Source organism: Equus asinus, chromosome 11 (assembly GCF_041296235.1).
Source record: "Equus asinus isolate D_3611 breed Donkey chromosome 11, EquAss-T2T_v2, whole genome shotgun sequence".
In the NCBI taxonomy this organism is placed as follows: Eukaryota; Metazoa; Chordata; class Mammalia; order Perissodactyla; family Equidae; genus Equus; species Equus asinus.
The window spans coordinates 74,984,982-74,996,455 of record NC_091800.1 but is presented as its reverse complement, the minus strand read 5'-3'; the positions used below and the strand labels follow the sequence as shown (position 1 = coordinate 74,996,455).

General features: G+C 47.4%; 1 protein-coding gene across 1 annotated transcript in view; it reads left to right on the top strand.

Annotated features, from left to right (window-relative positions):
* The first annotated feature begins 229 nt into the window (after positions 1–229).
* The window catches only part of FGF14 (fibroblast growth factor 14), a 599,216-nt gene continuing 587,971 nt past the window's right edge, over positions 230–11,474 (top strand). The window contains exon 1 of the mRNA XM_044779731.2: positions 230–1,197. Within this exon, the coding sequence (XP_044635666.1) occupies positions 990–1,197 (208 nt within the window). The 5' untranslated portion in view covers positions 230–989. The remainder of the gene's footprint in view (positions 1,198–11,474) is intronic.

Below are 11,474 nucleotides of genomic sequence, written 5' to 3'. Positions count from 1 at the left end.
CCCAGAGCAATCGGCAAGCCGATTCATGCTGGGCAGAGGAGACAGAGGGTCCAACGTCGGGGCTGGGCGCGGGCGGTGGGGATTTCAAGAGGCGAACTAGCGGAGAGACTGCAGTGACAGTGCCCTCCCGGGGCGGGTGGAAGCATCTCACTGGTGACGGGTCTGAAAGCACGTGGCTACGTCATGGAAAGCCAGTCTTTTCAATGCAAACTTCAACTCCTCCTCCTCCTCCCTCTAGTGCCTGTAACTCACATCCGAGGCCAGGCGAGGAATCCGGAGGGGAGATTTTCCTCATGCTCACCGTTGTTGGAAACTGGGAGAGTGAGAGGAAGGAGGAAGGGGATCCGTGGCGCTCTCTACCTGCCACCAGCCTGACAAGGGGAGGGGGCACCTAGATTTGCATCTTTTCTTCGTGGTGATTGAGAACTGCAGGTTCAATCCGATCCCACTGAGCACTGGCGATTGATTATAAAAAAAAAAAAAATCGACCCTGGGAGAAGGCAGGCTGTGTCTTCGGCTGTCAGACTCGATCTCGGAGGTGGTATTGGTGTGTGAGTGTGTGTGCTGGTGGTTTTTTTTTTCTTTTTTTTCTTTTTTCTTTCTTTCTTTCTTTCCTTTTTTTTTCTTCTCTCCTAGGGACTACACAATGGCAGTCTTCTCTCAGTGAGATGAATCCTGCTTTGCCTTCTGCAGACCCACCCATCCTCATAGCGATCAAGTAAAAGGCTATGGTTTTCTCTTTGGGGATCTTTTGTGCATTACTGTTCTCCTTGATTAGTTCTGGTCTCAGCTGGGATTTCTTTGCTTTTTTGTTTGGCTTCATGCTGAAAAGGATTTTTTTCTCAACCCTTTGGTAATAATCCAGTGGTGATCGAGGGGATAAATCATTCACCCTGGCCGAAAAAAAACCATCACTGAGAAGTCTCAAAGAAATATACCACGTGAGGGGAAAAAACTGGGAGAAGATCCGGAATATTATCGTTTTTCCTATGGTAAAACCGGTGTCCCTCTTCAGGAGAACTGATTTCAAATTATTATTATGCAACCACAAGGATCTCTTCTTTCTCAGGGTGTCTAAGCTGCTGGATTGCTTTTCGCCCAAATCAATGTGGTTTCTTTGGAACATTTTCAGCAAAGGAACGCATATGCTGCAGTGTCTTTGTGGCAAGAGTCTTAAGAAAAACAAGAACCCAACTGGTAAGCAAAACATGCATCATGTTATGTTTTTCCTCCTAATAACCTGTCTGTTGCTCATTGAGCTAGCTCTGCAGTTCTGCTATGCAGGAAGGCAGGGGAAACAGAAGGAACCAGGACAGTGTTGCATATAGAGGTGTTGCATGGATAAACAAGGAACGGCTGGATCGCGTCTGTGTGCCCGAAAACCATTATCGGCTTCTCTTGGCCGTGACACAATCCATCACTAGGAGGGAGGAGTAAACTTTTTTTTTTTTTAATATATTTGGTTGCCTGTGTTTGGTGGAATATTGAAGGGCTATGGCTTAAGATTTTGCCCAAGGCAGCTGAAGCTTCGGTAGTTGCCAGAAAAAAGACCCGCGAGCTCTCCTTACTTCTGCTGCAGGTTCGGGGACGTAGCTCGGTGCTGAGAACCTGCTCTAGACTTTCTGATTAGCTTGCACGATATTCGCCACCCCATCTCCTTTAGCAAAGTAGAAGAGGCCCCCTCCCTCGCAGCCCCGCTTCTCCGTCAGCCCCCGCCTCCCTCCCCCGTTTCGCTCCCGGCGCCCGGGTGTTAACTCATTCCCTGGTCTGCCTCCGACACCTCCTGCCACCGGGAATGCTTGAGCAGGGCTTATGCCTGGGGTGGGGGAACCCCAGACCGAGAGGATGAGCCCGGCCCCTCTAGTATGTGGAATTTAAACCCCTCTTTTAAAAAGCAGTATCAATGCCCGGCGTCCGGGTCCCAAGCGTAGGAGGAGCCCGGCGGTGGGTTCCTGCTTCAGCATCCCGGTGATCGTGCGCCCCCATTCCAAAGGGCTCCAACCGGGAAACTTGCAGTACATTACATAAGAAATGCAAATGCAGGTGATTCGGGGAGCCGGGTTCCCCAGGTTCACTTCCCGGTGTCTCAGTCTGAGGCGTTTGGGGGCGGCCGCGGAGCTGTGGGCGAGAAACCCGGCGAGGCCAGACCGGAGGGCTGCGTGGTGGCGGCGGCGCGCCGGCGAGGAGGCTGGGCGCAGCGGCTCCGGGAGCCGCGCGCGCTGGCAGCGGGGGTGTGTGGCGTCCCCCAGCTCCGTTCAGGCTGAGGAGGGACCCCGGGCCGGGTGTTTGTGTTTGGGGCCGCCTTGGGGGGGGCGGGGGGCCGGGTCGTCCTGCAGTGGCAGCCCGGGCGCTGGAGGCTCCTGACGCTGGCACTGCGGTGTAGTAGATCATGGCTCCTCACGGCCGCCCTGACACCCTGAGCTCAGCCGGGGGCCGCCCTGGCCCCCAGCGCCCCAGCGGCTGGGCAGCAAGTGGCCGCTGCCTCCTTGCCTCCGAACCCTGCCAAGGCAGCGCAGCTGGGGCGGCGCGCTCCGAGGGGGCTGCCGGCTCCGGGTGTCGGAGCGGAGGAGGAGGAGGAGGAGGAGTGGGTGGGCGGGGATGGGGGCGGTGGGTGTGAGGCTGAGCACCCTGCGTGGCCCCACTGCTGCAACAGAAGGGAAACTATGAGTTGTTAGACCGTCCAAGAGGGCAGATGCTCGCGTGCTGGCGGAGGACGCCCGGGCGGTTGCCCCAGCGGGGACGTTTGGGGGCTGTAGAGGCTCTGGGAGTAGCCTCTGGGAGGCTGCCCGCGGGCGCGGTGCTGCAGTGAGCTCCGTGCCTCGGTCCTGGAATTCTCATCCTTGTGCCCCAGCTCTACCCGCTTCTGCCGGTGCCCCTCGGTTCCTTCCTCCCCCACCCCTCCTCCGTCCCTGTCCTTTTACCCTTCTCTCGCTTAACTCCTCAGCGTTTAGCAGCTCTGAAATGATACCACCATCCTGAGAATTACCCAAGGAGAAAGCAGTGCTGTTACCTTAGCACCCCCATTTCCAATTCGGCCGGGAGGCGTACCCCAACCTCGGCACCAAGCCCAACCCTGCTGATGCTTTGGTCATACCTAGGTCCGCAACAGTGCTGTCTCACAAGTTCGTGTGAGGACCCTTTTTGCAAGATTTCCAAAGTGGGACAAGCCCGGGGCTGCAGCTGGGAGGGGAGGGGTTACTCCTTCACACAGTAAAAATAGTGGTTTTTGAAGCCTTCTTGTGTCCTTCTGTGAAAAGATTTAGCTCCCTTCTGAGAAAGGAATACTGTAAAAGCATTTTTTTAGACCCAGCCATTTGTCTAGGGACCTTGAAGTCAGTCCCTCTGTAGTACTGGAGAGTGGGAAATAATTATAATGGAACACTAAGTTTCCTCACTGGCCTTTATAATTTTTTTGTAAACAATTTTACTGGAAACACTAGTTTCCCCCTATACACGATTCAAAATCTTTTGATTACACCTCCCCCACCCCACCCACTTTCCTCTCTCTGGAATAAAGCAGATTTTTTTCCCTTCCAAGGCGATTTAGAAGGTGTCAAACAAATGACAAATTGTTTTTAGAGCAACTTATTTTGCAGCTTATGAATGCAAAAGTGCTTGGGTGTGAATTGATGGGTTAACTCAAAGTGTGCTAACGACATCACCAACTATTCTAATAGGAGAGTTTAGTCTGAGATCTCCAGGGGTTAGAGTTCCAACCTGGGAGCTGGAGCATTTTGTAAATTATTTTAAAAATGGGACATTAACGTGTCACACTATTTATCTCACCTCCTAAAAGTTTTTGCCTTTTGAGCTTGAAGCAAACTCATGCTTGGCCATTCCCTTTCAGGACTGTAGTTGGTTGAGTTCAATTCTCCTTCTGCTATTAACAGGAAGCCTAAAATCATTTGCAGGTTTTTGATCCCCAGATAGCAGTACAACTAAGAAGTTAATTGGGTAATTAATATAAAGCAAAGACAAAATCCTCTTAACTGCTAAAACCAAAAAGAACAGATTGACTACTACCTATTATGTTATCTTAAATCTAAATAGAAGACAATTAACTGGTTTCAGACTAAGAAGCTTGGCAGAATATTGCCAAGTACCAGCGCTAGGATCATGAATTTGGTGTAAATACTTCTTCTTAGAATAATTTTTCTTCCCCATCTTTGCAAGTTATAAAATAATTTACTGATTATTCCCAATTCTTTAAATTATCAACAAGTGTACGTGGTTTGGCCAAGGGTTCCTGGGAGGAATTTCAGAGCATTGCTGTATAATCAGGTTGGCGTGAAAATAAGCAGATAATAGAGTCATGAATGTACGGATAAAGTTATATATCTACCCCAAAGTTATTAATTAGTAGTTAAATAAGAGTTGGCAATTAAATAGTTTTTTTGTAGTTGTTTGTATGTAAAATTTAACTGGAAAATAACATGAAGAATATATTTGCACAATACATGCTTTGTAAAATAAATTGCAATAGCTTAGAAATCCTGGATATAAATTTACTATCTTCATAAAAACGTCCAATATCTCACAATACAACTATTAACGGAGAACACACATACAGACCCCTGTTTAATTAAATGTCCTACTTTCCCCTACTTTGCTCGTAGAGCAATAGCTGTATGTTTAGAATAAATGTTACCTGCTTCAACTTTCACTGTATGAGTCATGTAAGGTGACTATATTTTAGGCAAATCAGTAAATGGGGAATACTCGGTCCAAGGCAGTTATTTTGCCTGGAGGAGGGCTTGATATGTTTCTTTAAACCAGTCATGATAGTTTGGACTGACCAATGTGTTTCACAGACCAGTTTGGGTCACTGAACTTTTAGTATTGGCTGCTAAGGAAAGAAATGTGATTGGAAAAAAAAAAAAAAAGCCACAATAAAGATAAATACTAAGGTCACATCATGGATATCCCTTCAGACATCTAATGTAAAACAAGCAAGGGAAGGCACAGACCCTCAAATACATTCACCCACTCAACCACACAGGAGCCCCCCCAAACTTCCATGGCTTGATAGGATGTGGGAAAGCACAGATTTAAAGATACATTGTAATCAAAGATAATTTTATTGAGTCCCAGTGTTAGCTGCTGGGAGGGTGTGAAGCAACGCACCAGACCTATTCCGCAGAGCACATTTAGAAAATCCCACAAACTCGTGGCCCTGAGTGTTCCCTTTCCTGAACTGAGTCTCCCTCTCTGCCACTTTGAGATGAAACAAGCAGGGCTGGGTAGAATTCATTGCCACTTTCTATCTCCTACTTGTTTTGGTGTCTTTCAGCTCTGCTTGCTTCACTAAGTTGTTTTAGGTGCCAAAACACCTGCTATGCCATTGTTGCTCATTTAAATATACATCATTCTTTTAAAGCTCTTTGCTTTACATCCAGGGCTGTCATGACATTTAGAGGAAGAAAAAAGAGAGTAAGCATTTTGTACTCCTTTTCCTTCTCGGCCTGCCGACTCATCCTGGTTTCCTGTAGAGCTGAGTGGGCCACAAATGGCCCCACCCTCTGTATTTCTAAACATTGAGTATATATCAAATGGAGACATAGAATTCAGACTGCATGGCTGGAACACCAAACTGGTGTAAGGTTCTTCTCCTTCGAACATGCTTGCCTTTAGAGTGGGATTCTGTGTAATAGGAGCTGGCCTTGGACTCCACCCGGGAAGCTTTAGTTACTAAAATATCTAAGTTAACAAGCGTAAAATCCAATGCATGATAATCTAAACTTGGTTTTAATGATGAAGATGACTTTGGCTGTACTTGTATCCAGCCTGTTCTCATCTTAGACAGCATCCATAACTGAGAACATTCGCTCAAATGATGCATTGCTTTCAGAAGGTGCAAAAGCTACTTCTATACTGTATTTCACATTTCCCTCATGGAACCATTCCTTTAAAAATGTTCAAACCCAGTCTTCCATGTTTTAGCAACACAAACGTTGGGGACTTTTGTGAAGTGTTTTTGTACATATGGTAACAAGGACAACAACCAAAGTTTTTGCTCGTTTGCACATTTTGGCATCATAACTCACTCAATTGACTCATAAGCTTTCTATAAATACTGTGTAAATGTCTCAAAATGGAAGCATTTATTCACAATAGTTTCTTATGCCTTAAGGGGAAACAGTTGGGATGTTTGAAAGATATATTTGAAGCTCCTCTATTAAGTTTTAAATGAGACATTGTCTTGTGCCTATATTCTTAATAAAACCTTTGAACCCAACTTAGTACCAGCTCCAGGAGAGCAACACCTACTGACACATCTTCCTGCCCAGTGCCAGAGTCTGTGTGGTGTTCTTTAGAGTTCTAGTTTATGTACCATATACCAGATTTATTTATAAGAGTTGAACCTGAGCACTGAAGGGCAGATATTTTCTGAGGGAGACTTCTCAGTTCCTCCATAGGCCTCTAGTGATGCACTAATATTTTTGCTATTCTGCCTTTTAAGGACCAAGTATGTCCTGATGTTTTTCCTGTGTATCTCTCTCTCTAATTGCTACAAACTTTCTGCTTTGGTCAGAATGTAAAAGGTAGGATGATGAAGGGAAGTTGAGAGGAGGAATTCTTAGCGTCTTCCTAAATGTGAAGGACAAGAGGAGGCATAGTGCAGACATGTTTTACAGGGAGTTCCGAAGTTTTTGTTTATCTAACCTACTAAGACCATCTAGCAAAGTTACCCAACAACTGTTGGACAGTGTTGCCTTTATCACTGTCCCCTGACAAAAAACTCTGGTTATGACACATAGCAGGTTTTTAATACATTTTTTATTAAACGAATTAATAGTGAAAAATAGGGTTCTCTGAGAAAGTTAACTGTGGGACTATAACTAGTAGTATCATAAATTTGACTTGGTTAGGTTCACTTAATGCTGACTTCTTTCCAGCAGAGCTAACAAAGAATTTGGCTTCTAAATGATAAATCAAAAAAAGGAAGAAGGAAGAAAGCCTTAGCAGCCTTCTTGCTCTTCATCCGCCATGACAGGGCATCCCGAAGCGTGGTTTGCAAACATTCCCTGGGCCCACATTTTATAACACCTTCATTCGAAGTCTCGAAACTTGAGGCCTTCCTCAGAACACAAGCTCCAGAGCCAATCGCATTCTCCCCTTCTGGCACTCTCAGCCTTTAAATAGCAAATGTTCCGGCACCATTCGGTTCCTCTCTAAGAGCTCCCCTCATTTTCTTTTCTGGTCTCTAATTTTCTTGTCATTAAAAAGGAAGGCATTACGCAATACAGCTGAGAGAATTGTTCCTCTTTTCTGAGCTCTTTTTTCTGAAGAGGGTACCTGGGACCCTCCTTTGTGACATGTTTTTGTTCTTGAGGGGACGGCTCCTCAAGAGCCTCGAGTTCCGGTTGCTTTGTAAGGAGGCGCCCCCTCCCTTTATACTTCGTTCTTCTCCGTTTTAAAGCAGTCATCTTCCAACTTGCGCGCCCCCTGCCCTTCCCGCACCCACGCTGATCTCTCCAGCTTCCTCCTTTCAGGAGCCACAGTCCGAGGTGCAGGCGCCGGGCCGCCGAGGCGTCAGCGACGAGAAGGCCTGGCGAGCGCATGGCTGCGGGCAGAGCCCCTGCCTTCCACAGCGGCGGGTCCCTGTTCGTTTTCTGCAAGCCGCGAGCCGGCCACCTCGGCGGCCCCGAGCGGCTCCCAGGAGTCGGGCCCCTTGGTGACCTGGCTACAGCCGAGCTCAGAGTCCGCCTAATTGAGCCCTCAGGAGAGGGCGCACGCAGCGGCGCGCTGGCCTCCTCCGGGTGTCACCCATGGCCGAAGCGCCCGGGACCCACCCCCAGGCGCTCGCAGTCTCGGGGCGCCGGGACCTCAGCGGCGCAATGCGGTGGAAGCGGCCCGTCCCAGCCGCCATAGCGCGGGAGGTTTCCGTTGCCACAGAGATGACCTCTGATCTGGGGGCGTCTCTGGGGCGGGGGGCTCGGCGGCCGGCGCCGCCGTTGCTATGGAAACCACGTGGCCGGAAGCCGCGGTGCCGGTGCGTCCAGGGGCGCCGGCCGTGCGGGGCTCCTGTCGCGGCGCCAGTTTGTGCGCCCCCAGACAGGCGATCACGCAATTGCGCCCCCGTGCGTCCCCGGGCCGAAGGGCGGCGGCAGGGTTTGGTTCTGGTCCGCAGGTGGCTGCGTCCACCCGCCTGTCCCCAAGGCGCTCTGGGGTTTAGAGGAAAATGGACTGGGCGGGAGGTAACAGCTGGCGTGCTGGTGATTGCGCACAAGCTCAGGACTGCGCGAGGATGCGCCGAGCTGTGGTTTCAGCTGCCCCACTAACTACTGGAACACCGGGCCGGCTCTTGAAGTTCGCTGGGCCTCGGTGGCAGTACGAAGGACAGTGGTTAGAGTAATCTCAGGTCAGCCCCAGCTCTGAGGTTCTAAGCTTCTGTAACTTTCCACCCAATCCGGACTCTAAATGAACTTTTCACTCTTTCCTGTATCTCTCCTGGACTATGTTGAGTATATTTGTGTTCTGTTATCAGAGACTATCAGAGATGGAGGGCCACCTTAGGGATCATGAACCACCTGCTCCTTTTAGAGGTGTGGCAACTCCTTCACAGTGGAGGAAGTGACTATTCCAAGAGCCGATTTTGAATTGTAGACACAAACGCAGCAGCTTTGAGGCCTGGAAGGAGAAACTCAGAATATTTCACTGGTAACACTACCAAAAGCTCTCCATGCATCTTATGGAGTTGTTGGTTGGTGATGAAAGAGATGGCATTCCATTCCCCAGATGTCTTTTCCTATAGTTTTTAAACATTTTGCGGGGCGAGGAGTCTGTCTGCACTCGCTTGCTTTTCCTTCTATCATCTTTAGGTTATTGAGAAAAATGACAAGTGTTTTGAAGTTTTTGTTTTTTGAGGAGGATTGGCCCTAAGCTAAGATCTGTTGCCAATATTCCTCTTTTTGGTTGAGGAAGATTGTCGCTGAGCTAACATCTGTGCCAGTCTTCCTCTATTTTCTCTGTAGGATGCCGCCACAGCATGGCTTGATGAGCGGTGGGTAGGTCCACACCCAGGATCTGAACCTGCGAACTCTGGGTGCTGAGGCAGAGTGTGCAAACTTGATCACTAAGATACCAGGCCAGCCCCCCTGAATCTTTTTTTAAAAGCTTCTTTGTAAATTTAGAAATTGAAAAAGACTATTTTGAGGGCACGATAATGCAAAACTCACTAGTCTATAAAAGAACAGCTGAATCCAAACTGTGTTTCTGGCAGATGGAATAAGTTAAGGTTATGTGCTCAGATGGCTTTAAACTTTTTACAGATTTTTTGTTGGCCTAGTTTCCAAATAGCCTTTCTCTTTCTCCTTTTTTTAACTTATGATAAGAATTATCTCCCTAAAGTTTGCATTTCATAGAAATGGCTCTCAGTTCCTAGAGAAGACCAGGTAAAACGTTTACATCTCAAAGGCACAGGGAAAGAATGCAAGTTTTTCCAAGGACTTTTGTTTCCTAAATCTAGAATTTTACAATACCTATAAACTTTTATAGGTGAATAGGGGTGGTTTGGGATTGGCAAAAAGGATGGATGGGCTTTGAATTGCTTCTAGACTTGCATTTCTGTTCTTGTAAAGACTCAAATTATGAGATAAGGATGATTGTGGGTTTTTTTTTTGTGTGTGTGTGTGTGTGTGAGGAAGATTGGCCCTGAGCTAACATCTGTTGCCAAATCTTCCTCTTTTTGCTTGAGGAAGATTGTTGCTGAGCTAACATCTGTGCCAGTCCTCCTCTACTTTGTATATGGGGCACCGCCACAGCATGATTTGATGAGCAGTGTGTAGGTCTGTGCCCAGGATCTGAACCTGCAAACCCTGGGCCATGGAAGCGGAGAGCATGAACTTCACCACTATGCCACTGGGCCAGCCCAGACAGTTGTTTTTAATTTCTCAAAGAATTGGGTTACAACCTGTATGACATCAAAGGGCTGGCCACCCATCCAACTACATTATCTTCTATTTGCTTCTTTAGATCAGAGAGAAGATCTTCAACTAGAATGGAAATCAAAAGATTCCTGTGTTCTAGATTTACAGCTACTTATCTTTGTAATGTTCTTCTTTTTCTCTGGGTACATAGTTTCATTTAGCTTAGGAGAGAAGGCCTAACAAGAAAGTTCCTATCAGGCTCTGACTAACAGCGTCCAGTTTGGTCAACTTCTAACCATAGAGCTACTTAAAAAAAATCCTTTCAAATAGCTTGTCAGGTTTCAGCCCAGACAAACAGTGAATATTCCTGGCAGTGCTGAACAATCTGTTGGACACAAGTGGTGTCCCCAAATAAGATGCAAAAGATACTACTCTCCCAAGATCCCGAGCCACTGCCAAAGATAACCGAGAAAGAAGGACTTAGACAGTTCTCTTGAGGGCTGGCAGCAATTGGTAGGACACTAGCTGCAAATGGAGTGCAACCCACGTTTCTGTCTGGCTTTATATGAGGACCCCCAACCTGATACTTGCCAAGCCAAGTTCTCAGGGCATAAAATGAAACAAGAAGGCAATAGCTGTCCCTGGGATAGAAAGGATCAACAACCAATGGGTCTTGGAAAGGAAGGGACAACATGAAATTTTACCTTCCTCTCTTGACTGGGCACCACAGACAGAGATCCCGGAGAGCTGACTCTGGTAAGAATTCTCCCCTTTTGCGGGCTTCTGCCAGTTTTCCCAGGATCGCATCCACGGAGTCCTGAGTGAGTGAGGTTTAAAGTAGAGAGTGTACCTCGGGTATCTACCAGAATTTGGCAAGGGTTTTCATTAATTTTACTTTTTGTTTCTCCTTGGCTGTTTAAGGGAGTAACTGGTAGTGGTTTAGCAGAGAATCCCTCGGAGTCCCGTGTGCCCGAGAAGGGCCCATATAGGGGCCTCCTTCAAAGGTAGATACGGGGGCATCTGCAAGGCCACTGACTTGGTGGACTTTTGTTAAGAGTCTTGTAGTCTCTTCAGAGTGGAAGGCAGTTCCAGTAGAGGATTAGTAGACTGCGAGGACTGAGGTAAAGGAGGATAGAGGGAAGTGGTAGCAGCTTTTTGCAATGAATCTTTCAACGAAGCTATTTTGGAAACTTGAAGCCTTTTGGAGGCTTCTGCATGCCAACTAAAACAGGAATCCCATTCAACTTGTTTGATTTGGGAATCCTTATTTTCAAGTGCACTTCTTCAATGCATGCTCTTGTCTAACTGGAATGTTCTCTATAACGGTCATTGTAATTCTACGCTGTCTTAGTAAGATTTTGCCATTTCTGTAGATGTCTACAGCCTCTGGAACCACAGTTCTTAGACATAAAATAAGCAGGTGGGAGCTTAGTTCTTTGAAACTTGAGGATCTCATTTCTCTAGCTAAGTCTTGGGTCTCTTGGAGCCAAATTAATACCTCAGAGGGGTGTGCCCCTGGGTTGGGGACTTGTGGTGTTTTACAGTGTGCCTCAGTGCATGGGCTTTATCTTGAGGTTGGGGGTGACCTAGTGTCGTTCTAACTTG